General features: G+C 41.6%; 1 protein-coding gene across 1 annotated transcript in view; it reads right to left on the bottom strand.

Moving 5' to 3' along the window:
- Nucleotides 1-25,779, bottom strand: part of MMP16 (matrix metallopeptidase 16) — a 243,756-nt gene that overhangs the window by 86,118 nt on the left and 131,859 nt on the right. Inside the window, exons 2-4 of the mRNA XM_040431288.1 lie at nt 20,687-20,835; nt 14,187-14,309; nt 63-367 (exon numbers count right to left, since the gene is read on the bottom strand). Of these exons, the coding sequence (XP_040287222.1) occupies nt 63-367; nt 14,187-14,309; nt 20,687-20,835 (577 nt within the window). The remainder of the gene's footprint in view (nt 1-62; nt 368-14,186; nt 14,310-20,686; nt 20,836-25,779) is intronic.

Raw genomic sequence — 25,779 nt, 5'->3', positions numbered from 1 at the left:
TTATACAAATGTTCTATAGCACATATAAATATTGCGACATCTAGACATGTATTCCATCTTACCGTCATGATTTGGGTTTCCTAAAGTCCACGGTTCATCTGAGTCAAAATGTGTATCTCCTCCTATTCCAGGTCCTGGGAAATAAGCATGAGCCAAAAATCCCCCCTCTCCGTCAAATGGTGAGCTATCCCCATGGAAACCTGAAGCAAAGATGATAGTAATGTCCACTTCCCGCTTGCCATTTTCTAACTCATGGTATGGAACTTCTTCAAATGTCAATGGAGTTACATTCTGCCAAACATCAAAGGCACGGCGAATGGCTTTACGTGTTTCTGTGTCTCCCACTTTTGGAGTGACGTTCTTTATACTACAACAAAAACAGAAAATAGAATTATACAAGAATCACAGACATTTTACAGCTGTCCATACCCTGCCTTAAAGGGGTTGTCCCTCGAAACATATTCAACTGGATCTGAATACTTTTGTAATTGCAAGTAAATAAACATTTAGCATAGTCAGTGAGTTATTCAATGAAATGTATCTGTATAGAGCCACCATTCACACGTCCGTAGTGTATTGTGGATCCGCAATACACCCGGCCGGCCCCCTCATAGAACTGCCTATTCTTGTCCGCAATTGCGGACAAGAATAGGACATGTTCTATTTTTTTGCGGAGCCGCGGCCCAGAAGTTCGGGGCTGCGCTCCGGAAATGCGGATGCGGAGAGCACATCGTGTGCTCTCCGCATCTCTTCCGGCCCCATAGAGAATGAATGGGTCCTCACCCATTCCCGATATTGCAGAACGGACGCGGACCCATATGCGGACGTGTGAATGAACCCTTAGCAGGTTCTCAGGAATTTTAGATTTCCAGGTATGTAATAATATAGGCCATAATTTTTAAAAATGAGGCCCCCAGTGTGCCGCTGTACAGGCTCCATCATCCCAAACTGACCAATAATATAAAAAAATGTACAAGCCAGGAAGCGATTGGCAAATTATATTAATAAAGACGGATATTTATGTGAAAATCTTTATTATTGTAATTGTGATATTACTCGTTCTGTAAATTGATTTTCCATTTTTGAAAACAGAAGTACAATTAATGTCTTGTCCCTGAGCAGATTTTTTTCCTGCGTTTTATGCTTCTCCACAAAATATTGGATCTCGTTATCTGGCGCGATCAATCTCATCAGCCTGCAGGAATCAATGAATGGTCTGGGTGACAGTGGTTTGCTCAACCCATTCATCTCAACAGATCTCATATCCTTTGTGTGTCAGTCTGGGTGAAGGCGATGAGGCTGTGTCTCCAGTGTAATTGTTCCGTCTCCGCCTGTCAAACTCTCCTCTTGACGTCAGAGTATTGGACTCACAGTAAAGAGTAAACACACAAAGCGTTCATACAAAAGGATGAGAGTGTGGATTGTGTTCACCTCAGCTTGCAATCTAAAATCAAAGTCAGACAGGGAAGAGTTGGACTGACGAGCAGGGCAGAAACTCAGCATGAAAAAATATCCAGTCAACGGCAAACCTACTAGTACAGGGATCAGCAACCTCCGGCGCTCCAGCTGTCCAGAAACTACAACTCCCAGAAAGCTTCAGTCACTTCTGTGGGAGCTAGAGGAACAGCTGAGGATGTTTGCATGCTGGGAGTTGTAGTTCCACAGCAGCTGGACTGCTGAAGGTTGCTGATCCTTGTTTATGTTTTTTTTCCCAAAGAGTGATTTAATTTAACATAGTAACATAGTAACATAGTACATAAGGCCGAAAAAAGACATCTGTCCATCCAGTTTGGCCTGTCATCCTACAAGTTGATCCAGAGGAAGGAAAAAAAAAAAAACCTGTGAGGTAGAAGCCAATTTTCCCCACTTTAGGGGAATAAAAAATTCCTTCCCGACTCCAATCAGGCAATCAGAATAACTCCCTGGATCAACGACCCCTCTCTAGTAGCTATAGCCTGTAATATTATTACACTCCAGAAATACATCCCGGCCCCTCTTGAATTCCTTTATTGTACTCACCATCACCACCTCCTCAGGCAGAGAGTTCCATAGTCTCAATTGCAAAAGTACAGCTACAATTAAAGGACAATTCCAGTGAAAATTAAAAACGTTTCAGTACTCTTAGATTCTCATGTAAAGGACATTAGTGAACCTTTTCTTGACCCGCAGTGCTCTCCTTCCTAATTCACTGGCTATTTGTTACTGTCTGTCATGTCACAGATACGGTCACAATCACTGCTTAGCTCATATTATTATTATTATTATTATTATTATTAATAATTATTAAAGCGCCATTCATTCCATAGCGCTGTACATATTACACTGCTTCCTCTCCCAAAATATTTCTCCCAAAGGGCTCATGCACACGACAGTATGGCTTTTTCAGTGTTTTGCGGTCCGTTTTTTACGGATCCGTTGTTCCGTCTTTTGTTTCCGTTGTGTTTCCATTTCCTTTCTGTTTTTCCCTATGCCATATACAGTATACAGTAATTACATAGAAAAAATTGGGCTGGGCATAACATTTTCAATAGATGGTTCAGCAAAAACGGAACGGATACGGAAGACATACGGATGCATTTCCGTATGTGTTCAGTTTTTTTTGCGGACCCATTGACTTGAATGGAGCCAAGCACCGCGATTTGCGGACAAGAATAGGACATGTTCTATCTTTTCACGGTACAGAAATACTGAAACGGAATGCACACAGAGACACTTCAGTATTTTTTGCTGAACCATTGAAATGAATGGTTCAGTATATGTTCCGCATACTGAACTCGAAAAACGGCCAGTATACTGAACGCAAAATACTGTCGTGTGCATGAGCCCAAAACCATTTGAACCCACAGTTGATTTTCCATTGAAAAGATTAAAAAAAGAAAAGATCTTCAGTGAGGCCTAGTGTTCCTATATCAATAAGTCATGTAGGTATAGTAAGATTCTGTGCTTCCTGGACATACACACAGGTCTGTAATCTATAATCATAGTAATTTCAGCCTCTAATAATGTGGTACAACTGTTTAAAGGATAACTGTCACATTTAGACCCTAATTTCAATTTTCATATATGTAGTTACTAATAACATGATATTCCAGAATCAGTTACTATTAGACTGACTTACCCCATAGTTAATAAGATTCAGCCCTTAGCAACCAGTCTGCATAAAACTGCAATTTCACTATTCAGTTAAAATGGCCGCCACTGCCCTCACCCTGAGGCTAATCCCGCCTACCCTCACCCTGAGGCTAATCCCGCCTGCCCTTACTAGCCAGTAACAATAGCCCCCCAAATGTGTCAGTAACCAGAGCCCTCCCCCCCTAAAGGGTTAATCTCCTGCAGCACAAAGGGGTCCTCTTACCACATGTTGCTTTCATTTATACACTGAGCAGACGGCAGATCTCCCTTCCCTGGTCTGCGCTGGTTCAACTCTGCCTTCTCCAGCTCTGCTGAGTGAGGGAGCGTCTGCCAAGCGCAGGGACAGGGAGAGGTGCACACAGCCCAGGCACTGTTATCAGCTGCTGGGGAGGACCTGGCTTTAATCATTTACTTACAGTCCCTGGCTGTTAGTAATGTGACCTTGCAGGCTGCCTGCTTCTGCGTCCTCTGTCCTTCAACAAAAGGACGGACCATGCCTAGTAACCCTATTTTAAGCACAGGTAAAAGTAGGCAGTACAGGGAACAAAAATGTGGAATTAAGGGGTAATTGAATACACAGTGAAAAGTTGAAATAGGGCCACCAAGGAGATATTAATCACCACAATCCAATACTCCAAAAAAAAAAAAATACGACAAGTATCCTTTAACTTAAAGGGGTTATCCAGGGCTTAAGGCCTCATGCACACGACCGTTGTTATATTTTTTTAGCGGGGCCGCAAAACGGAGCAACGGATGTGGACATCACACGGAGAGCTGTCCGCATCTTTTGCGGCCCTATTGAAGTGAATGGGTCCGCATCCGAGCCGCCAACCAAACGGCCGTGTGCATGAGGCCTAAAGGGGTTGCCCAGGATCTCTATTCTCAGGATAGGCCATCAATATCTGAATGAGCAAGGGTCCCATACACTGCACTCTACTAATCAGCTGTTCCTGACTACTTCCTGTGCCAGAAATAGGTGCTGGAGCTCCACAGCTCACATCCACTTCACTTCATTACTCTTGAAGAGCTGATCGGTAAGAGTGCGAGGTGTTGTACCCCTGCTGATCAGATATTAGTGGCGTATCCTGAGAATAGGCCATCAATAATAAAATTCTGGACGACCCCTCTAAATAATTTTCTACTCCTGGACAACTTTGACCTCACTGGTTATAAATGTCCCCGTCTTGCCTGGTTCTTAATGTCTCAATATAAATCATGGATGAAATTGTCTTAATCATTTGCGTTACTCCTTCCACGTCATCTTAGATGACGCCACCGTGGGTGATACTTTGGACTTTCCCCATTTGCATTTCTGCAGTATCATGAGAAGTTGGAGCTGTTGCTTTCACTCCTCATAGCAAATCATTCCAGTAAAGATGTCTCAGTGTCAGCTAGAAATTCGCAGTGACAAGTTTTGCATCTCAACCTTTCACGACGGAGAGAAGAGCAGCCGGGAGATTAGAAGAAGGAGTATTGATATACATGGATGTGCCGAGGAGTTTATTGCAGCCTTCCAAGCTCTACGTCTGCAATGCATGGAGAAGCCGCTCCCGTAGACACCAGCCGTCCTAATCAGTTAATTAGGGAATACTACATAATTTGTCAAGGTCTCATAAAAATAAAAGGCTTACAACTCTCTATGATTTGTTACACCTGAATCTTTTCATTCCAGCTGGCATCCATCAAAGCTTCGCTGAAAAAAGGGCTTTTTTCCTGGCTCATAGTATGGTTTATTGAAATAAATGAATTGCTTCTAGTCAAACATAGATTTCATTTTCGGCTCCTCTTTTTTCCTTCTCCAGACACTTCCCATAGGGTTATTTCATTAATATTTTTTTTTGCCGTTGGTCCACTTTCCACGTGTGGTTTGTTAATCTCAAACCGTAGAAAGCTACAGCTGCAGTATGTGAACTTTAAGTCAATGAAATTTGACTTAGAGGGGGGTCCTCTGTGAAAACCCCCTATCACTTGGCCAGAGTATGCATCAGGTGTACAGCAGGTCTCTTTCTGTATATCCTGTCTTACGGTATCTTGCATTATACAGAAAACCCATCAATTTGACCGTGAACTGTTTAATACTTTATTTCCCCTGTGGTGGGAATGCTTACTTCCAGGTTCCGTCACAGATTACACTTTGAGATGAGAGGGGGTCACGCAACCCTTCTAAGAAATAGGGATTGTCTAAAGCTGGAAACCAATTTAGCCCCTTCCCCGTCAGGGTTTTCACTCGTACATCCTGGCAAGAAAGCACTTCAGCAGTCAAGGACATTTCTGAGAATCTTGGCTTTAAAAGAAAACCTTCTAGATCATGGCTCTAGCCGGGTGCTGCTAATGTCTTGGTGTTATATACCTTCAGAAGTCTTGTGGAGTCCACACCTCAACGGGTCTAAGCTTTTTTGGTTGCACGAGGAGGGCCTGATGCCTATCAGTGATAGGTGCATATAACTCACTGCAAACTTGAGGTTGTTCTCTATTGAGCTTTTACTTCTGGTACAGAATCTTCTAACTACCAAACATAATATTAAGGCTGAGTTTCCACGCTGTGGTAATTGTGTATGGCTGAGACCACGTCCACAGGCTGGAGGTGGGGTTTTTAACTAGTGTGTTAATCGCCTGACGCAGTTATACCCACAAAACGGAGCGTCCATTAATAAGATTGTTAATGGCCGCACAATCTTCTCTGTAAAACTGGTATTATCAGCAAAATCATGTGGCCAATTCGAAAATACCACCCACCGCCTTTGGGCATTTTTTCATCTGCTTGTGGCTCCTGACAAACGGCCTAATTGCTATTGTTCATGTTTCCTAAATATTCACTCCAATATCTGATAGCAGATGAATTTTTACAAGTATTTGCCAACAAAAACATCTTTCAAAACAGTGATGCAAATTGTTGAAGTAATGTTGGTTGAAGATGTCATTTCCAGGATGCATCATTGCATGGAGCCTACATGCGTATTCCTCTGAGGGTTGTCTCTACAGATAGACGTATCATCAGTACATCAGCTGTAGCCCACACTCTTTAAGTTGATAAGTGAACGGCTTTTAATCCCCTTGGAAAACAAGAGTGGCAAAAGCATTTGTGAAAATGTGTGCCGTGGTAGATACAGAATAATTCCTCCCTTATTAATCCATAATGGAGGCCTTCTCTGGAGTATTCCTCACTCCAAACATAGTTTTCACTACCTTCAATTTCTCAGGCTGTAAAATTCCTACAACTCTTGTCATGAATCTCCATAACAACTGTCTACTAGGCCCAAAGAGGTGGGATTTCATAACATCAATATTTTACTAGAGAATGAGCTCCAACTGCAGGTCTGGACGCCTGTGTCCTGTGTGTCTACTGGAGATATTTTTCATTGAACCTCACTTCATTCTGAAGTATTGCAATGGTTAACCCTCCACTGGTTCTGTGTGCAGCTGCTTCTAATGTGTAAATCATGTTGTGCTGTTTATCTCACTCACTGAGCAATAGGTTTATTAGCTTACTAATAGGTGCTATATAATCTGCTTGTCTCCCCATGTACCAACTTCTGCCTGATTACCGAATTCAGACCCTCCGCCGCCTGATCTGACTTGTGCCTGATTATTGTACTGACCCTGTGAAACCTGCCCTGACCTTTGGACTTTTTCTTGGACTCTTACAAACTCTGCTGGCCTCTACCTCAAGCCTGTTACTGACAAGAGTTTAGCCTGATCCCTTGGTGCTTCATACTTTGGTGCTTCATACCCTTGGGTCAGCTATCAACCACTCCAAGACTATTCCAGGAGGTAGCAGCCTGGTGGCTTCCCTGCAGCGAAGTCCAGATACCTGTACAGTGGTTAAAGAATACTAGGGGACTGCCAGGATAACGCCTTTAGGTTTAGTCCAAAGTCAGAGTGGTTCCACACCCATGGATTGTTACACGACTGTACAGGAATAAGGCCCTTCATTTTATGGTCATGGTGGTGCTAACTTTCAGTCTGACTGTTATGACACATCTCACTGTGAAATAAGTTCAGTTTGGGAAAATCTAATATCCTAAATGGATGCTATTATGTGGCACAGCTGGACAGCCACTGCTAGATCTAGAGACTGCTATGGATACTTCTACTTATTAATAGGCAGTAGATACAGTAGCTCAGAATATTAATGCAAGATAAGGCACTACTTATAGGCATTACTAAGGCTGATACCACCATATGGTATTAGTGGCACTGGGGTTCTAGGTTTGAATCCGACCAAGGACAACATCTTCATGACCTTTTTTTTTTCTCCCCATGTTTGTGTGGATCCCACACTCCAAAGACATACTGATAGTGAACTTACATTGTGAGCTTCATTGGAGACAGTAGTAATGATAATGTCAGTGAAGCGCTGTGGAATATGTTGGTGCTATATAATTAAATAAATAAAATATTAAGGTAGTTGTGTCAAAGCCATCCTGCTAATATATTTGATATTAGAGTGTGATAGGCTGTCTCATCAGTGACAAAGAAATGTTAGAATGTGGCACACTAGATGCCCCAGCCAGTCACCCCCAGCAGATAGACGATTTTGCTGTTGCCAGCGGAGGCCAGCCAGGAGTTTCCTCAGAAAAATGTACAGTAGTATTACATGGCAGTCATTCAGATGAATGGCTGTGCTTGTAATAAAAGGACAGTTCGAGTCTGCTACAACTTTCATAGACCATCTCTTCATTCTGGCTCATAGAGGACCCCCCTCTATTATATCAAAGGGCCTAATAGCCATATGGACTAAGATTGTGAGCTCCTATGGGGACAGCAAGTGATGCTAATATCTGTAAATCGCTGTGGAATATGTCAGAGCTATATAAGTGACTAAATCAAAAAATTGACAGGTGTCCTCATGAGACAACCACTTTAAAGGGCTTTTCTCCTTATGTACATTTCTGCCATAGTATAATAAATGCCCAAAAAAATGACTGATCGGTGGAGGTTAAACCACTTGGACCATGTGGTGACTTTCATTATAGTGAATCAGAGAAACAGAAACAGGCAAGCAGGATATAACCAGGAGTAATTCTTAAGATGTGATCTCTCTATCTGTCTCGCTCTCTCTATATAAATATATATATATATATATATATATATATATACACAGAGAGAGAGAGAGAGAGAGACAGTCGAGTCACATTATTATGATCACTTCCTACTCCACGAATAGCTTATGAAGGAAGTAATGTGTGGTGAGGTGGCTTGGTGGGTATGTAAAGTGTGCGATAAGCTCTCTGCACATATATCCCTAGTTGCTGCCAAAAAGGTTGATAATCTGCTAGTCTGCCCATGTACCAGCTTCTGCCCTTATTACCAAATTCAGACCCTCTGCCACCTGATCTCACTTGTATCTGATTACCATACTGACCCTGTGAAACCTGCACTCACCTATTTCTTGGATTCGCACAAACTCTGCTGGCCTCATCCTCAGCCTGTTACTGACAAGAGCTTTGCCTCATCCCTTGGTGCTTCACACCAGTGTCTCTAATCCCCTTGGGTCAGCTATTTACCACTCCAGGAGGTAGCAGCCTGGTAGCATTCTTAAGATGTGACCATTATACAGTATTATTATTAAGCGTGTAGCTTATGAAGGAAGTCATGTGTGGTGTGCTGGCTTGGTGGGTATGTACGGTGTGAGATAGGCTATCTGCACATATACCCCTTGTTGCTGTCATGGGTAAAAGGGGCAATTTATCAGAGTTGCAAAAAGGCACTGTTGATGAGAGAGATGGACATCAGCTACAAAGGTGTGCAAGGGCGGACCAACACCCCACAATGGAGCAGCTCATCGCCAAAATGAACCAGAGGGCCACCAGACGCGTGTCTAAAACAACAGTTCAGCTAACCCTACTGCGTATGGGGCTCCGAAGCACATGGGTGGTCAATGTAGCTCTGCTAATAAAGTTGCATCATAAGAAAAAAGGCATCAATTTTCACAGCAGTATCAGAACTGGGCCTCCTCAGATTGGCAAGAGGTTGCTTTCTCAGAAGTGTCACATTTTCTGCTTCATCAAACGAATGGACGTTGGCTTATCAGATGACAAACATCAGATCACAAACACCGTGCAACCATTTCTGGAAGAATACAAACTGGTGGTGGCAGCATTATGGTCTGGGGAATGTTTTCTTGGGATTATCTGGGCCCACTCATCCATGTGGAAGGCACTCTCAACCAATTTGGGTATGAATTCATAATGCAGATACCATACACCCATAAATGCTGATTGTCTTACCTGGGACAGAATAGCTCTTCCAGCCAGACAATGAGACATATCACCCGGGTAGAAATGTCCGACATTGGTTGGAAGAGTAACCATCAATAGTGCCATTAGTCCTCTCATAATACACTTTAACCACAGAAGCATGCAAACAGTTTATAAACTGCGAAAGCCAATACTACCCTGGCCCCTAATTCCCCCAACTTGAAACCAATTGAGGATAAGTAGGACCACCTACCATCGTGTTCACTCTATGGATACTCCCCCCACGCACTCTCCAGCAGCTGTGGGAAGGATACCTGTGACAACCTACCAGTCACTCTGAATATTAGCTGGTGGTCATAATAATGTGACTTGGCTATATATATATATATATATATATATATACACACACAGTGCCTTGCAAAAGTATTCACCCCCCTTGACTTTTTTCGTGTTTTGTTACATTACAGCCTTAAGTTCAATGTTCTGTTAATCTGAATAGTCTAAGTTGGTGAAGTGAAATGAGAAAAATATATACATAAAACTATTGTTTAGAAATAGAAAACAGAAAATTGGCATGGGTGTATGTATTCACCCCCTTTGTTAGGAAGCCCATGAAAAGCTCTGGTGCAACCAATTACCTTCAGAAGTTACATAATTAGTGAAATGATGTCCACCTGTGTGCAATCTAAGTGTCAAATGATCTGTCATTACATATACACACCTTTTTTGAAAGGCCCCAGAGGCTGCAACACCTAAGCAAGAGGCATCACTAACCAAACACTGCCATGAAGACCAAGGAACTCTCCAAACAAGTAAGGGACAATGTTGTAAAGTCAGGGTTAGGTTATAAAAAAAATAACCAAATCTTTGATAATCCCCAGGAGCACCATCAAATCTATCACAACCAAACGGAAAGAACGTGGCATAACAGCAAACCTGCCAAGAGACAGCTGCCCGCCAAAACTCACAGACCGGCAAGGAGGGCATTAATCAGAGAGGCAGCACAGAGACATAAGGTAACCCTGGAGGAGCTGCATAGTTCCTCAGCAGAGACTGGAGTATCTTCACATAGGACGACAATAAGCGGTATGCTCCATAGAGTTGGGCTTTTAAGTGGCCAGAAGAAAGCCATTACTTTCAGCTAAAAACAAAAAGGCATGTTGTGAGTTCGCGAGAAGGCATGTGGGAGACTCCCAAAATGTATGGAGGAAGGTGCTTTGGTCTGATGAGACTAAAATTGAACTTTTCGGCCATCAAAGAAAACGCTATGTCTGGCGCAAACCCAACACATCACATCACCCAAAGAACACCATCCCCAGAGTGAAACATGGTGGTGGCAGCATCATGCTGTGGGGATGTTTTTCAGCAGCCGGGACTAGGAAACTGGTCAGAGTTCAGGGAAAGTTGGATGGTGCTAAATACAGGGATATTCTTGAGCAAAACCTGTACCACTCTGCGTGTGATTTGAGGCTAGGACAGAGGTTCACCTTCCAGCAGGACAATGACCCCAGACACACTGCTAAAGCAACACCTGAGTGGTTTAAGGAGAAACATATACCGGTAAATGTGCTGGAATGGCCTTGTCAAAGCCCAGATCTCAATCCAATAGAAAATCTGTGGTCAGACTTAAAGATTGCTGTTCACAAGTGCAAACCATCCAACTTGAAGGAGCTGGAGCAGTTTTGCAAGGAGCAATGGGCAAAGATTCCAGTGGTAAGATGTGGTAAGCTCATAGAGACTTATCCATAGCGACTTGGTGCTGTGATTGCTGCAAAAGGTGGCTCTACAAAGTATTGACTTTAGGGGGGTGAATAGTTATGCACATTGACTTTTTCAGTTATTTTGTTCTATTTGTTGTGTGCTTCACAATAAAAATAAAAACAAACATCTTCAAAGTTGTCGGCATGTTCTGTAAATTAAATGATAAATCCTCAAACAATCCATGTAAATTCCAGGTTGTGAGGCTCCAAAACACCAAAAAAAGTCAAGGGGGGGGGGGGGGGGGGGTGGGTGTGTGTGAATACTTTTGCAAGGCACTGTATATATATACTCGGGTATATTTAATCTATTTCATTTAATGTTTGTGTGTGTCGTTAAAAGAGCACCCTGCCACTTTAAAAGCACCCCTCCTTAAAATGGGACCTCCACAGCAGCCCACCCACTCCAATGACCTTTACAGCAGCCTGCCCCTTTAACAGTGAATTTCACAGCACACCACCCCCTTGACAATGACCTCCAATAGTGGCCCACGCCCTTAACAGTGGACTTTACAGCAATCTGCCTCCTAACACTGACCATAGCGGACCATCCCCTTAACTGTGACCTCCACAGCAGCCTGCCCCTAGGGTGGCCAGAGGTCCAGTTTTAGGCCGGACAGTCCGGCTTTCAGCCTCCCTGTCCTTCGTCTGGTGCAGGGCCTGGAAGGACACAGGAATTTCTTTTTGAACAGCTCACTCTCAGACAGCAGCACTGTGCTGTCTGAGCGTGAGCTGCAGGGAGAAAGTCACCCTCACTCCCACCCCTGCAGCTGACAAAAGTTGATTTTTAATTTCATTTTTTCAATCCCTGTCGGCCCGAGTAGTGGGAGTGGCCTAACTGGATCGGGGGGCGTGGCTTAGCAGGAACTAGAAGTTGATTTTTAACTTCATTTTTCAATACCTGTCGGCTGAAGAGTGGGAGGGGCGTGCCCTAACCGGATTGGGGGCGTGTCATTTTGAATAGCTCACTCTAAGACAGCAGCACTGTGCTGTCTGAGTGTGAGCTGCAGGGAGAAATTCACTGTCCCTCCCATCTCTGCAGCTGACAGAAGTTGATTTTTAACTTCATTTTTCAATCCATGTCGGCTGAGGAGTGGGATGGGGCATGGCCAAACCAGATTGGGGGCGCGGCTTAGCGGAACCTAGAAGTTGATTTTTAACTTAATTTTTTCAATCCCTGTGGGCTGAGGAGTGGGAGGGGGCGTGGCCTAACCAGATCGGGGGCGTGTTTATCAGCTAACAACAGCCAAACAATTGCCTCTGCGATAACTCTTCCTTATGAAATATCTATGTAGCTGTAGATAACTCAGCATAATTGACTTGAAAGTTTCAATAAATTTTTAAAGACTTTATCAAGTTCACACCATAGCTATAACAATCTCATTACAGAAATCTGTAAATGAGATTGACAGAAATTAAAGCTAGCAAGCTAATTCCAAAATATCAGTTGACATGTCTACTGTGTCTACTGAAGCATGTTCTCCTACAACTAATGCTGGATTTACACTGCCTGACAGAGCAAGCAATTATCGGGAAGGTACCTTTCCCGATTATTACCAGCTCGTCAGTGGAGGTGAAAAGCTGCTATCACTCTTCCTCGTACAGATTAATTGTTTCTAGGCAGCAGATCACTGTTCACATAGCACAATCTGCTGCCCAGAAACAATTATTTAATGTGCTGAATGAAAGATCATTTCAACCAATGAACAAGCGTTTTGCTTGTGCATTGGGTGATTGGCAGCACATTTACATGGGGAAATGATGTCAGTACACTTGTTTTAACATTTGAAGAAATAAAGCTCCTGCTTTGATGGACCTGTGTCACGCTGGAGAATTTTTGCGATATTGCTTATTACATTGGAATGTCTCCGAGGTACATGCCTGGTTCATCTGACAATGTATCAGAGTTCCTGGTCTGCTGAAGATGGTCCTGAATGGAGACTCTCCTGGACTGTTCTTTTATCAAAAACATATCCATGGAGATTTTCTTAATAATCTGCTCCACAAAGTAAATATATCACTGTCATTTCTGATCAATTTTATAACAATATTTCCATTTTTTCCCTTTCAGATCTGTTCACATCACATTTTTTGGGCTACGTTTGTTTCTGCATATGTCAAGTCTACTCACATCTGCCTGGCCGATATATGTCCATATACCATTTTTTAACTAATTTTGTTTTCCTGTTGAAGATACAGTATACAGTATATTGGGTGTTTTTTCCAATGTATACAACAGGGTGAAGGCTCTAACGTATTAAACTGTATAGGCATACAAAGAATACTCTAATCTATAAGATGCACTTTTTTCCCCCCAAAGTGGGGGGGAAATGGCAGTGCAACTTAAGAAGCTAATACTACTGAGTTCTTCCATGGTCATGGTCTGGTTACACTGAGTGCAGTAACAGCAGAAGACGATGCAGCTGTGAATATGGTGAATATTATTTTATGTCTGATCTGAAGTCTGATGAGGAATGAGGATCTGATTTGGGGGGTCTGATCTGAGGTCTGATGAAGATTGGGGGTCTAATTTGGGGGTCTGATGGAGAATGGGGTCTGATTTAAGGTCTGATGAAGACTAGGGGTCTAATTTGAGGTCTGATGAAAAATATATGTTTAAATTTTCCTTCTCTAAACCGTATGTGCGTTTTATGGTCTAAATATGGTTAAAAATATGGTAAACCGCCAATAGGGTTCAATTTTTTTCCTTTGAAATCTGAAAGGAGCTGTTCCACAAACTGATATTATTTTATTCTGTTAAATCAAGCAAAACACAACCTTTAACTTAGAAGCATTTAAAAATATTCCCATGTTTATGCACTGCTCTCTTATAATGGTGCCTCCAATCCTTGTGTTGAGACAGCCCCTTAAAGAGGCCATCCAGGTTTGAAACACTTTTGACCACCCCCTCAGAAGGACCTATGCCGCCAATCGATGCTTGTCAATTTCCTGAATTGATGAGGCTCACATAAGCTGCGGCAGCCAGTGACTGTCCACAGTGGTGTTATGTTCCCCCTAAAGTCTTCCAAAACTGAAACCCTTTAAAGGATTTGAAGCCCTTTAAAGTTGACAGTAAATGCTATCCAATCCTCGTTACCTGTATGTGATATGCTTGTGGTTCCACTTCTGCCCAGTTAAGGCATAACGTTTTCGGCGGACGCTGAATCTGGAAATACCACTTTTCTGGTCAGGCACACCACATCGTGGTTTCTTCATCCAGCTGCAATAAATACGTTTTAAGTGTTATTGAAACAGGCAACCACATCATCCAAGGCTTCAGGACAGAAGGTGGAAATAAATAATACAGAAGATCAGAATAGATATTCGAAAGAAAACACACACAACTTGTGGTTATGTATGACTCTTTCACATTCATTCTATTAATGGTTAAATGCAATTAAAGAGCATTGACCAACAGGATCAACCTTATTAAACTAGACATGATATCTGGTAGAGTTGATCCTGCTGAGTAAAACAATACCTCATTTATGTTCCTTTCCTGAGTAAAATAACTTTTTACTAATAAAGTATGTATGTTACGTCTCCTTGGTACTGAGGGGCAGGCCCAAGGTCCTTCAAGCACCAGAGCTCTCCGCTCTGCATTCCGAGCCACTGCCCCATCCCCTTGATTGACAGGACCAGACACCTCAGCTGACCCTGTAATTTCATGCTGTAGTCTACACTATCAGCACATCCACAGTGCATTGGACTCTGTTTCCCCAAACCCCCTTGATTGACAAGACGAGGCATCTGAGCTGAGCCTGTAATGTCTACACTATCTGCACATCCCAGTGCATCTGCCTCTACTTTCCTAGCAGCAAAGATAACATCATCCTGCACCCGAACAAAGCCGAGCATCTTCTCTTCCAGGTGGAGGATGATGTCATCGCTGCAGCTGGGGAAGTAGAGGCAGATGCACTGCTCAAACATAATGTAGACTACGGCGCTGGCGGGAGAAGGCCCTTCCTTTGGTACACTGATAACCTAATTTACACATTAATAAAATAAAAATTTTCTCAGAAGAACACAAATGAGGTATTGTTAATTCAGCAAGATCAACCTTATCATGCATTGTGTCTGGATCGGTCATCAGTATCTGATCGGTGGTGGTTCGACAACCGGGATCAGCTGTGTTCAGAAGGCACTGGAGCTCCTGTGAGCGCCGTAGTCTTCTCACAGCTCACCAAGCACTGCCTATTCTTGTCTGCAATTGAAATGAATGGCTCCACATCCAATCTGCAATAAATACGGTCATGGGAATATACCCTAATTCTGAGCATTACGTCAGGACGGGCACATTACTGCACACGGGCAATACTAACCCCATAGTCATCAACAGAAAACAACCCATACGTTAGTGAGTGGAAGCACATTTTTGGACCACTGGCAACCTGGTGCCTGGGATTTGACAAAAAATTTGGAGAAGATTCCATCTGTCTAATGAATGTTAGCCCGGTCACTAAAATTCAGTGCGACCCTTAAACCACAATATTGGCAAGTGAGGATCTGATTTCTGATGTAACGGTGGCAATGCACATGTAGAATTACAGTAATGTACAATATTAGGAATTCTCACCTCATTGTGATTTGACTACATCAAAGGATGGTAGCAGAGGAAAAAAAAAAAACACACTATTACGCTCCATTAGAACAGCTTTTTCTACAGTTCACATACAGAATGCATTCAGCATGCAGGTGTCATAGGGATTTACATTTTTCATATTTTATTGCTTGTGGAATGTTCAGTTTTAATGAATACTCATTTACAGTTTGTTAATGTGCTATAACCCAGGGTAATACAATTAATACATTAAAAGGCTATGTGCACCTTTGTGGACAATTATATATATTTTTTTAATTATTGCATTGTACTTATTATGAGCTAAAAATCTTTTTTTCATTTGGTCTTCATTAAAAATGTTGAGCCCCTTTCTCAATGCTGCCCTGAAATTCTCTAGTAGCAGGCTCTGAATTTTTACTGTGTCCCGTCAGGCAGCTCAGCTGAGGGCTCCATATTTCTTACTGATAAGGATGTGGCTTAAATAAGTGTTTATGACCTTTTAGTAATTCAGAGTTTTATTGGATGACCAACAAAAAGTGACAGTAAAAATACAAATCACACAGCTAGATAGTTCTTTGTGACAGAACAGTTCAATATTTTTTATAAAGACTAATTGAAGAAATGCTTTTTAGCCCAAAATGAGTAAAATGCAATCATAAAAAATTTGCTCCTGATGGTGTACATAGCCTTTAAAATACCTGCTGCAAACAGAGACCAGGGAGGAGCCTGTTGGCAATAGAATGAAAGTGACAGGGGATCGGTGATGGTAAGCATCTATTCTTTAATTTTTTAAATCCCACTCTGACCCTTTTGGAATGAATTCCCTCCCCCCCGGCAACCAAATTAAAGGGGTTATCTGGGAATTAGTAATTGATGACCTATCCTCATCAACTTGACCTTTACACAGGTCAATTATTTCATTCCCAATAATCAGCCCGATAATTGTTCTCTGTAAAAGGACCTTTTGACACTTTTCTATTATTTACAGCTTATGGTTGGCTGCGCTCCTGGGGCCTAAACGGCACCCCGGCACCAATATTGAGAGAGCCATTCAGTTGTTGTGGCAGCCTTGGGCCTTCCAAAGGCTCCGAGGCCTGGCACAGTGAAGTTCCTTTGGATAACCAAGTCGGTCTAAATGGGTCAATTTTACATTTTTGAGGCTAATTTTTTGGTATTGTATTGAGGTTGCCTTTTTTTGTATTGAAAACAATTGCTCATTTTATTCTATGGCTTTGCAGACTGGGCACTGGTAAATCTGGAAAATTCATGTCCCCATGGTGGAATTTCTCACACCAAAAACAGAGGATCCTGCACTGCATCATTCACACTCTGTAGTAATACATCCCAAAGTTTCAGCAAAAGACAACGCCATTTGGAGCAAATCACTTTCCACTACGATGATTGATTCACAAATAATACAGTCTATCTTTCTAATAATATGATCTGTTCATACTGATAGAAGTAAACTTTAAAGCGCATTTAAAGGAGTTGTCTGGGACGGGGGGGGGGGGGGGCAACATTTTTGGCAAATTGCACAGGCCAGCTTTTAGTTTAAAAAAAATAAAAGAAGTGATACCATCACCAATCTCCTGTAGCTCCCATTCCAACGCTTATAGGTCCCCACTGGTCTCTCCTCCCTCAACATGCAGCAAATGCCAGGCTAGGCCTGCTCATCCAATGCCTGGCTCAGGTAGGTCATACCTAATGATTGGCTAGGAAAGCATCACCAGACCCACCAGACCCTTCCTGCATGTAACATCTGAATGCTAGAGACGGGGGATCAGTCATGTGTGTATTGATTCTTATATTTTTTTAAACCACCCATGATAACCCCTTTAAGTGTGCACATGTTCTATATAGATGGATAATCATTTTCTCTGGTACACCCATAAATCCCAGCACTGGAGGCCTTCATCATCTCTTATAACAAAATGATAGATAGACTAATTTGAAGACATACATAAATGCAGGCTAAACATAAAATTGGAAATACTGAATATAATACATTGCAAGGCACTAAGATATCAAAACTATAACCTCCATGGATTTTTAATTGCCATGTGTTGCAGATAAATATATAAAGCAACGTCAATTTTATCTGAAAAACATGACAATTATCACTTACAATGCATTGTCTTGCACTTGAGGTGTCTCTCTGAAGAGTGTGACAGTCATCTACGACTTCCTGACAGAATGTGAAATCTGCTGCCATCTCGTCATTAATCAAGTTTAAATTTTTTATTTTATTTCAACATGTATTTGCTATTTTTAGAGAAAGCTAAAATGTTGAAATTATAGTTATAGGAAAAATACCGTCCTGTGGGTATCTGTGTAACGTGCCCAACTAGAAGTTTTATCTAGTACTATATATAATGCAGTTTTATTATAAAAAAATAAAAAATAACTGATGGGTTATAAAAAAAAGGGAATATAGACTTTACTGTGGGGAACTCTCAGACCCCCTCTAGGAGGCAGAGCAGAAAAAATGGATCTTGCTGTGGGGAACCTGCCGCAGCAATGTAATACAGACTCTATGTAATTCTGGACTTCCCCTGAAGCTACATCTAGTTGCTGGGGGTTCCAGGACAGGGGAGTAGCTAGGGGGTAGCATAGGTCACCAGTATCTGATCGGTGGGGGTTCAACAGTAGCGTTGTGGCCTTCTCTCAGCTTTTCGTAGGCCACTGACGACACATTCATCAATCACATGGCCTACGCACAGCTCAGCTCCATAGAAGTGAATGGGACTGAGCGTGACCTAAACCACTGATCTAAACCACCCCATGCATCTGTAATATTGGTTTAATAGTCTTTTATTATTTGAATGCATGGGCTGGTTGAGATGCTGTATACTGCCTATCTATATGTAATGCATTCACAGTAGTGTGCCATGTACCACTTGCGTAGGAGATTCACCTGCTCCTCTGTGAGCCAGTTCGAGTCTGGATGAGTGAATTTCCCAAAAATTCATTTTGGGTCTGAGTTGGTCGTCGGATTCAATTGGGTCCAAATAAATTTTGTCTAAATTAAAATTGCACTTTTTGCCTTGAAAACTGGTGACTGCCACTCTGAGATCTCCTAGGACCATATCCAACCTCTTTCAAGCTCCTCAACTCCAAGACAACATTAGTAATGTCAAAGTGACAGTGATATACAGTGCTGCCCATAATTATTTATACCCCAGGCAAATTTTGACTTAAAGTTACTTTTATTCAACCAGCAAATAATTTTTGGATGGGAAATTACATAGGTGTCTCCCAAAAGATAATAAGACGATGTACAAGAGGCATTATTGTGGAAAAAAAACATTTCTCAGCTTTTATTTACATTTGAGCAAAAAGTGTCCAGTCCAAAATTATTCATACCCTTCTCAATAATCAATAGAAAAGCCTTTATTGGCTATTACAGCAATCAAACGCTTCCTCTAATTGCAGACCAGCTTTTTGCATGTCTCCACAGGGTTTGCCCATTCATCTTTAGCAATAAGCTCCAAATCTTTCAGGTTGGAGGGTCTTCTTGCCATCACCCTGATCTTTAGCTCCCTCCACAGATTCTCAATTGGATTCAAGTCTGGACTCTGGCTGGGCCACTGCAAAACGTTAATGTTGTTGTCTGCTAACCATTTCTTCACCACGTTTGCTGTGTGTTTTGGGTCATTGTCATGCTGAAATGTCCACTGGTGCCCAAGGCCAAGTTTCTCTGCAGACTGCCTGATGTTGTCGTTGAGAATCCTTATGTATTGCTCTTTTTTCATGGTGCTTTGGGTTGAAGGCTTCTTCTTTTTTACGCCAAATGAAGGAAACATCATTGTGACCAAACAATTCAATATTTGTTTCATCTGACCATAACACAGAAGACCAGAAGTCTTGTTCTTTGTCCAGATGAGCTTTTGCAAAGGCCAAGCGAGCTTTTGTGTGCTTTATCTGGAGAAGTGGCGTCCTCCTTGGTCTGCATTGTGCAGTGTCCGTTAGATTGTCTGCCTTGGGACATTGCCACCAGCAGAGCCGAGATTCACCAGTATGGCCTTGGTGGTGATCCTTTCTTTTTCACCTCTCTAACTATCCTCCTGGCCAGCACAGGTGTCACTTTTGGCTTCCGACCACGTCCTCTGAGATTTTCCACAGTGCGGAAAATCTTGTATTTTTTGCTCAAATGTAAATAAAAGCTGAGAAATGTTTTTTTCCCCCACAATAATGCCTCTTGTACATCATCTTATTATCTTTTGGGAAACACCTATGTCATTTCCTGTCAAAAGATTACTTGCTGGTTGAATAAAAGTAACTTTAAGTCAAAATTTGCCAGGGGTATGAATAATTATGGGCAGCACTGTATATGGCTATGGGTAAACGAATGGCAGCCGGCAGTAAGAAACAGTCTCTAATAATACAGGTGAAACTCGAAAAATTTGAATATCGTGCAAAATTCATTTATTTCAGTAATGCAACTTAAAAGGTGAAACTAACATATGAGAGAGACTCATTACATGCAAAGCGCGATATTTCAAGCCTTTATTTGTTATAATTTGGATGATTATGGCTTACAGCTTATGAAACCCCAAAGTCACGATTTTGAGGAACCCTTTGCTCAGGGGGTATGGATTAATTAGCTGACTAGAGTGTGACACTTTGAGCCTAGAATATTCAACCTTTTCACAATATTCTAATTTTAAGTTGCATTACTGAAATAAATAATCTTTTGCACGATATTGAAATTTTGCAAGTTTCACCTGTAAACCGCACCAATTTTTTTAATAAATAAAAAAGTCCAAAAATGATCCTTTTTTTCCTTCTGATCTGTAAAATGGTGGTTGGCATTTTGACTGATTCGTGTGGGACACATCAGAAAAGTTTCAGATTCCCCAAAACTAGAATCTTTTGGGAAATTTATAACAAATTGGATTTGCGTAGATTCGATTCGCTTATCTCTAATGATGCAAAATAACCCTCAAAAAGTCAGAACATCTGAAAACTGGAAAGGAAATCAGTAAACAACATAGAACAGACATCAAATCCATCTGCACAATGTAAAATGCACTTACTCAATTGTGTACTTGTCAACTGATTTTGTAACATTAATGCCATAGAATTGCTGCATAGCAGCTATAGCAGACTGCATGGTCTCCGCAGAGCGCAATACCGACATTCTGGGGTCTGATGGTGGAAGGTAGCCGTATTTTTGCAGCCAACCCTGGAAACATAAAACAGGAATATCTGTTAATAGTCTGATAAAAGAGAACAAATAAAATGATATAATTATAATACTAGTAATAAAATACATTTATACATAATTAACTAGTACTATATATATACAGTACAGACCAAAAGTTTGGACACACCTTCTCATTCAAAGAGTTTTCTTTATTTTCATGACTATGAAAATTGTAGATTCACACTGAAGGCATCAAAACTATGAATTAACACATGTGGAATTATATACATAATAAACAAGTGTGAAACAACTGAAAATATGTCATATTCTAGGTTCTTCAAAGTAGCCACCTTTTGCTTTGATTACTGCTTTGCACACTCTTGGCATTCTCTTGATGAGCTTCAAGAGGTAGTCCCCTGAAATGGTTTTCACTTCACAGGTGTGCCCTGTCAGGTTTAATAAGTGGGATTTCTTGCCTTATAAATGGGATTGGGACCATCAGTTGCGTTGAGGAGAAGTCAGGTGGATACACAGCTGATAGTCCTACTGAATAGACTGTTAGAATTTGTATTATGGCAAGAAAAAAGCAGCTAAGTAAAGAAAAACAAGTGGTCATCATTACTTTAAGAAATGAAGGTCAGTCAGTCAGCCGAAAAATTGGGAAAACTTTGAAAGTAAGGGCTATTTGACCATGAAGGAGAGTGATGGGGTGCTGCGCCAGATGACCTGGCCTCCACAGTCACCGGACCTAAACCCAATCGAGATGGTTTGGGGTGAGCTGGACCGCAGAGTGAAGGCAAAAGGGCCAACAAGTGCTAAGCATCTCTGGGAATTCCTTCAAGACTGTTGGAAGACCATTTCAGGGGACTACTTCTTGAAGCTCATCAAGAGAACGCCAAGAGTGTGCACAGCAGTAATCAAAGCAAAAGGTGGCTACTTTGAAGAACCTAGAATATGACATATTTTCAGTTGTTTCACACTTGTTTGTTATGTATATAATTAAACATGTGTTAATTCATAGTTTTGATGCCTTCATAGTCATGAAAATAAAGAAAACTCTTTGAATGAGAAGGTGTGTCCAAACTTTTGGTCTGTACTGTATATATATATATATATATATATATGTAGAGAGAGAGAGAGAGATATATAGATATAGATTGAGTTTATATCACACACAAGGATAATATACAGAAGCTGAGATTCAGCAGCAGTGTCCAGTGTTACACATGTCAGCACTCTGGGGTTTCTCGGGCAGTCACGTTTCCTTTTTTAACGTGGTCTCATTAAAGTGTGTATTGTCCTATAAGTAAGGACATGCATCATTTTGACAAGCAAGTGAGCTGGCAGTTCTGTCCATCCAGCGTTGGGTCTGCATGGAAAAATCTGCTAAACTTAAAGGAACCGAAAACAACTGTATTTAATCCTTGCAGATTTGCAGGTCCAGGTTTCCGGTCATCATGCTACGAATGCTTTGCCTGCAGTGTAAATCTGGAGGCCAAATGTGCATTTTTATTGCTATAGGGACTAATAAACTGTCAGACAAGTCCCTATCATCTCCTCAACAGACCCATCTATCATTTGTCTTCTAAGAATATATACATAGATAACTAGACAGAAGATGATAGATAGATAGATAGATAGATAGATAGATAGATAGATAGATAGATAGATAGATAGATAGATAGATAGATATGAGATAGATAGACAGACAGATAGATAGTACAGATCATAACAGCAGGCTCCATCCTCACTTCCCCAGTAGTCACAGCAGGTTTTCCGGTTCCTCACATGTTATAACAATAAACTTCTCTCAGCCCAGCTACCCCCTAAGGCCTCATGCACATGGCCGTTGCCCGGCCGTGGTTATATTGCAGCCTACAAACGGCGGGTCTGCAATAAACGGGCACAGGCCGTTTGTGCACCCTGTATCACGGATGTCCACAATCTGGAAGGTGCAGTGCGGAAAGGAGGCACGGAACCACCACTGAAGCACTACGGAGTGCATCCGCAATTCAAAAAAGTAGTGCATGCACTACTTTTTTGCGGTGCAGAGTGTTGGATGAAGATCGTGGACCCCATTCATACTGCTATATGCACTATAATTTCCTACATACATTTCTGATAATGGAGATGATGTAGAAGACCCAACCTCTATCGTTATATGACAGTTTCCGTAAGATTTCTCATACAGCATCCGTCATCCATGTCTGGAAGCACCCGACTGCCTGAGGCATAAAGGGTAGGAAGTAAAGCCTTTTCACCAAGGCCGACCTCCTAGTTTCCAGCCTTGATGGGCTGCATGTATAAAATCTGTGCCAAACAAAAAGCGGCGCCATAGCCCATAATAACTAATCCTTTCATGTAAGAACAAGATCAGATTGCCATCTATGGACCCTACTTTCTTTGTCTTTACTGAGCCCGCTGAGTCGGGCGTGCACTTCATGTATCTGTGGTACCATGCTTCTGACTCAATTTCACAGATAAACTTTAAAGACAGTATATGAATATCTTGACAGGTCTGGTTGCCTAATATATCACTAAAATATCACCGAGTATTAAGCAAGAGCATGTAAAGGGCAGTGTCTCTCCTCTGCTGGCTGGCTGTCGGCTTCTGACTATTATAAATGAGTGTGGTAATTTACAGACTGATTCCTGGCCTTGGAAAAAAAAAACGCCTTGAACAATACTATAGTATGTCCAATAAATCTTATTTAGCACTTACATTCCTCTACTGCGCTGACCCAACAAGGATGTTATTTCTGGAGGCTTTGTTCATTTTTTTTTTTAACAATTATTTATTACTCTGGTTTAACTGATCACTTGAAATTCTACCCAAAAGGAACATTTACATTTTTTACAAACCATAATAGATGCTTTACAGAAAGCAATTACTCTTCCACCAATGTTAAAAAAAATTCAAGGAACGCTCCGGCAAAATTGATGCAGGAAAATAATTTCTCAATACTGATCTAAAGTTACATGGGATAAAACTAGGCCAGAAAGGTGGAAAGGGGTGTAGGTAGACGGGAGCTGGTTTTCAGTGGAAGGGAAACTTCTAAAAAGTGACTTTGCCTGGGCCGGGGAACCAAAGGCGTTGTCCTATCTTAGACATTTATAGCATATTGATAAGTTCGGTCCCACCTCTGCAGGCTCCGAAGTGAAGAGAAAGCACACTGCCCATTCATTGTTATGAGCCTTCCAAAATGGCACTCTCAACTATATTCGGAAATCTCATGGTGGTGAATAGAGAGTAAACAACCCAAGCACGGCCACCCATCCATTTGCTTGCTTGGCTTTTTTCGGAAGTCCCACAGCAGAGAATGGAAGATGGTTGCACAAGGGAGGCTTGCTCTTAATTCACTATGGTGTCCTGTTCTAGGGATAGTAGTGGGTGACAAAGACATTCTTCAATGTCCCAAATGGGAATACCTTTTTAAGATAAAGGGTGTGGACAGGAAACTTTAATCATCATGATTTATTTTTGGCTTTCCGAGGTGTCCATAAAAATGTTGGATAAGTTTTCTATAAAAAAAGAATAGGTTGTTCATAAAAATGTTAGATAAGGGTACTTCACACTAGCGTTAGAAGAATCCGGCAGGTAATTCTGTTGACGGAACTGCCTGCCGGATCCGGAAATCCGTATGCAAACGGATATCATTTGTTTCCGGATGCGGATCTGTCTGACAAATGCACTAAAATACCGGAACCGTCTCTCCGGTGTCATCCGGAAAAAAGGATCCGGTATTTATTTTTTTAACATTTTAAAGGTCTACGCATGCGCAGACTGGAAAACCAGTTCCGTCAATGCGGCAATTTCCTGAACACTTGGTACCGGATCCGGCATTAATAAATTTGAATGAAAATTAATGCTGTAAAAGGGACGGAACGGAAGACATCCTGATGCATACTGAACAGATTGCTTTCCATTCAGAATGCATTAGGACAAAGCTGATGCATTTTTTTCCGGTATTGAGCCCCTATGACGGAACTCAATACCGGAAAACTTTAACGCTAGTGTGAAAGTAGCCTAAGTTGTCCACAATAAGAAAAAATTAGGTTGGCAACCCTGGGCCAATGAAACCAATACTTATTGTGTCTTGGACAAAATGTAGAAAGCATGAAAAATGTGTTGCCCCTCTTTTTTTTAAATGGATTCTTCTACCTATAGATGTTGTCACCCAGTGTTCCACAAACCCTGACTTATTATTAGGAAAGGTTATGGTATTTTCTATAAAAGAAGAAAGAACCCGCGCTGACCTTGTTCCTACCTATAGGATACACCACTATTTATTATATATTATTTATTTCCAATACTAGGTCTTCTCCTATTCTGTGGGTGTTTTTTGGCAATTAACCCCACAGCAGAACCCAGCAGCGACGGGGCGCACACATAGTCCTTTTGTGTGAGCTCACCTCCAACCCACCTTACCCAGACGGCAGCGCGAGTGTTTATCCATTGCTTATGGTATTTTCTGCCTATCTGTTAATGCTCTGAAATGTGTTAGTCTTCACTGTTGGTATCCTGTTTACTCGCCAGGAAGATTTGAAAGAACTATACTATAGGTAGTAGCCAAACAGGACAGTCATAGAAAAAAAACAAAAAAAAACGGAAAGATGAAATGAAAACACATAAAAACAAAAAACACTGCAAAGACGGTCAAGACCTGAAATAATCACTCTAGTACTCAGCCATCTAATAGGACGTTACCAATGAATTTTGTTACCCAGCCCAGAATCATTAGTTTTTTAGGGCTGATCTTCAACTGAGGACAGGAAGTTGTACAAATTAGCCAGCCATTTTGAAGTTAAAGGGCATCTGTCATCAGATTTGTGCCTATGAAACTGACTGATACCTAATTTTCACCAGCCAACAGCCGGCAACCCTGGGGTACTTCAGGCATCTTCTCCAGTCGGAGCGCAGGTGCCTGAGCAATAGGTTTCCTAGCTTGCTAGTTTCTACAAAAGTGTGTTGCATCTGTTTGT

This window comes from Bufo bufo, chromosome 5, assembly GCF_905171765.1.
Source record: "Bufo bufo chromosome 5, aBufBuf1.1, whole genome shotgun sequence".
Lineage (NCBI taxonomy): Eukaryota > Metazoa > Chordata > Amphibia > Anura > Bufonidae > Bufo > Bufo bufo.
This window is presented reverse-complemented; position numbering and strand designations above follow the sequence as displayed.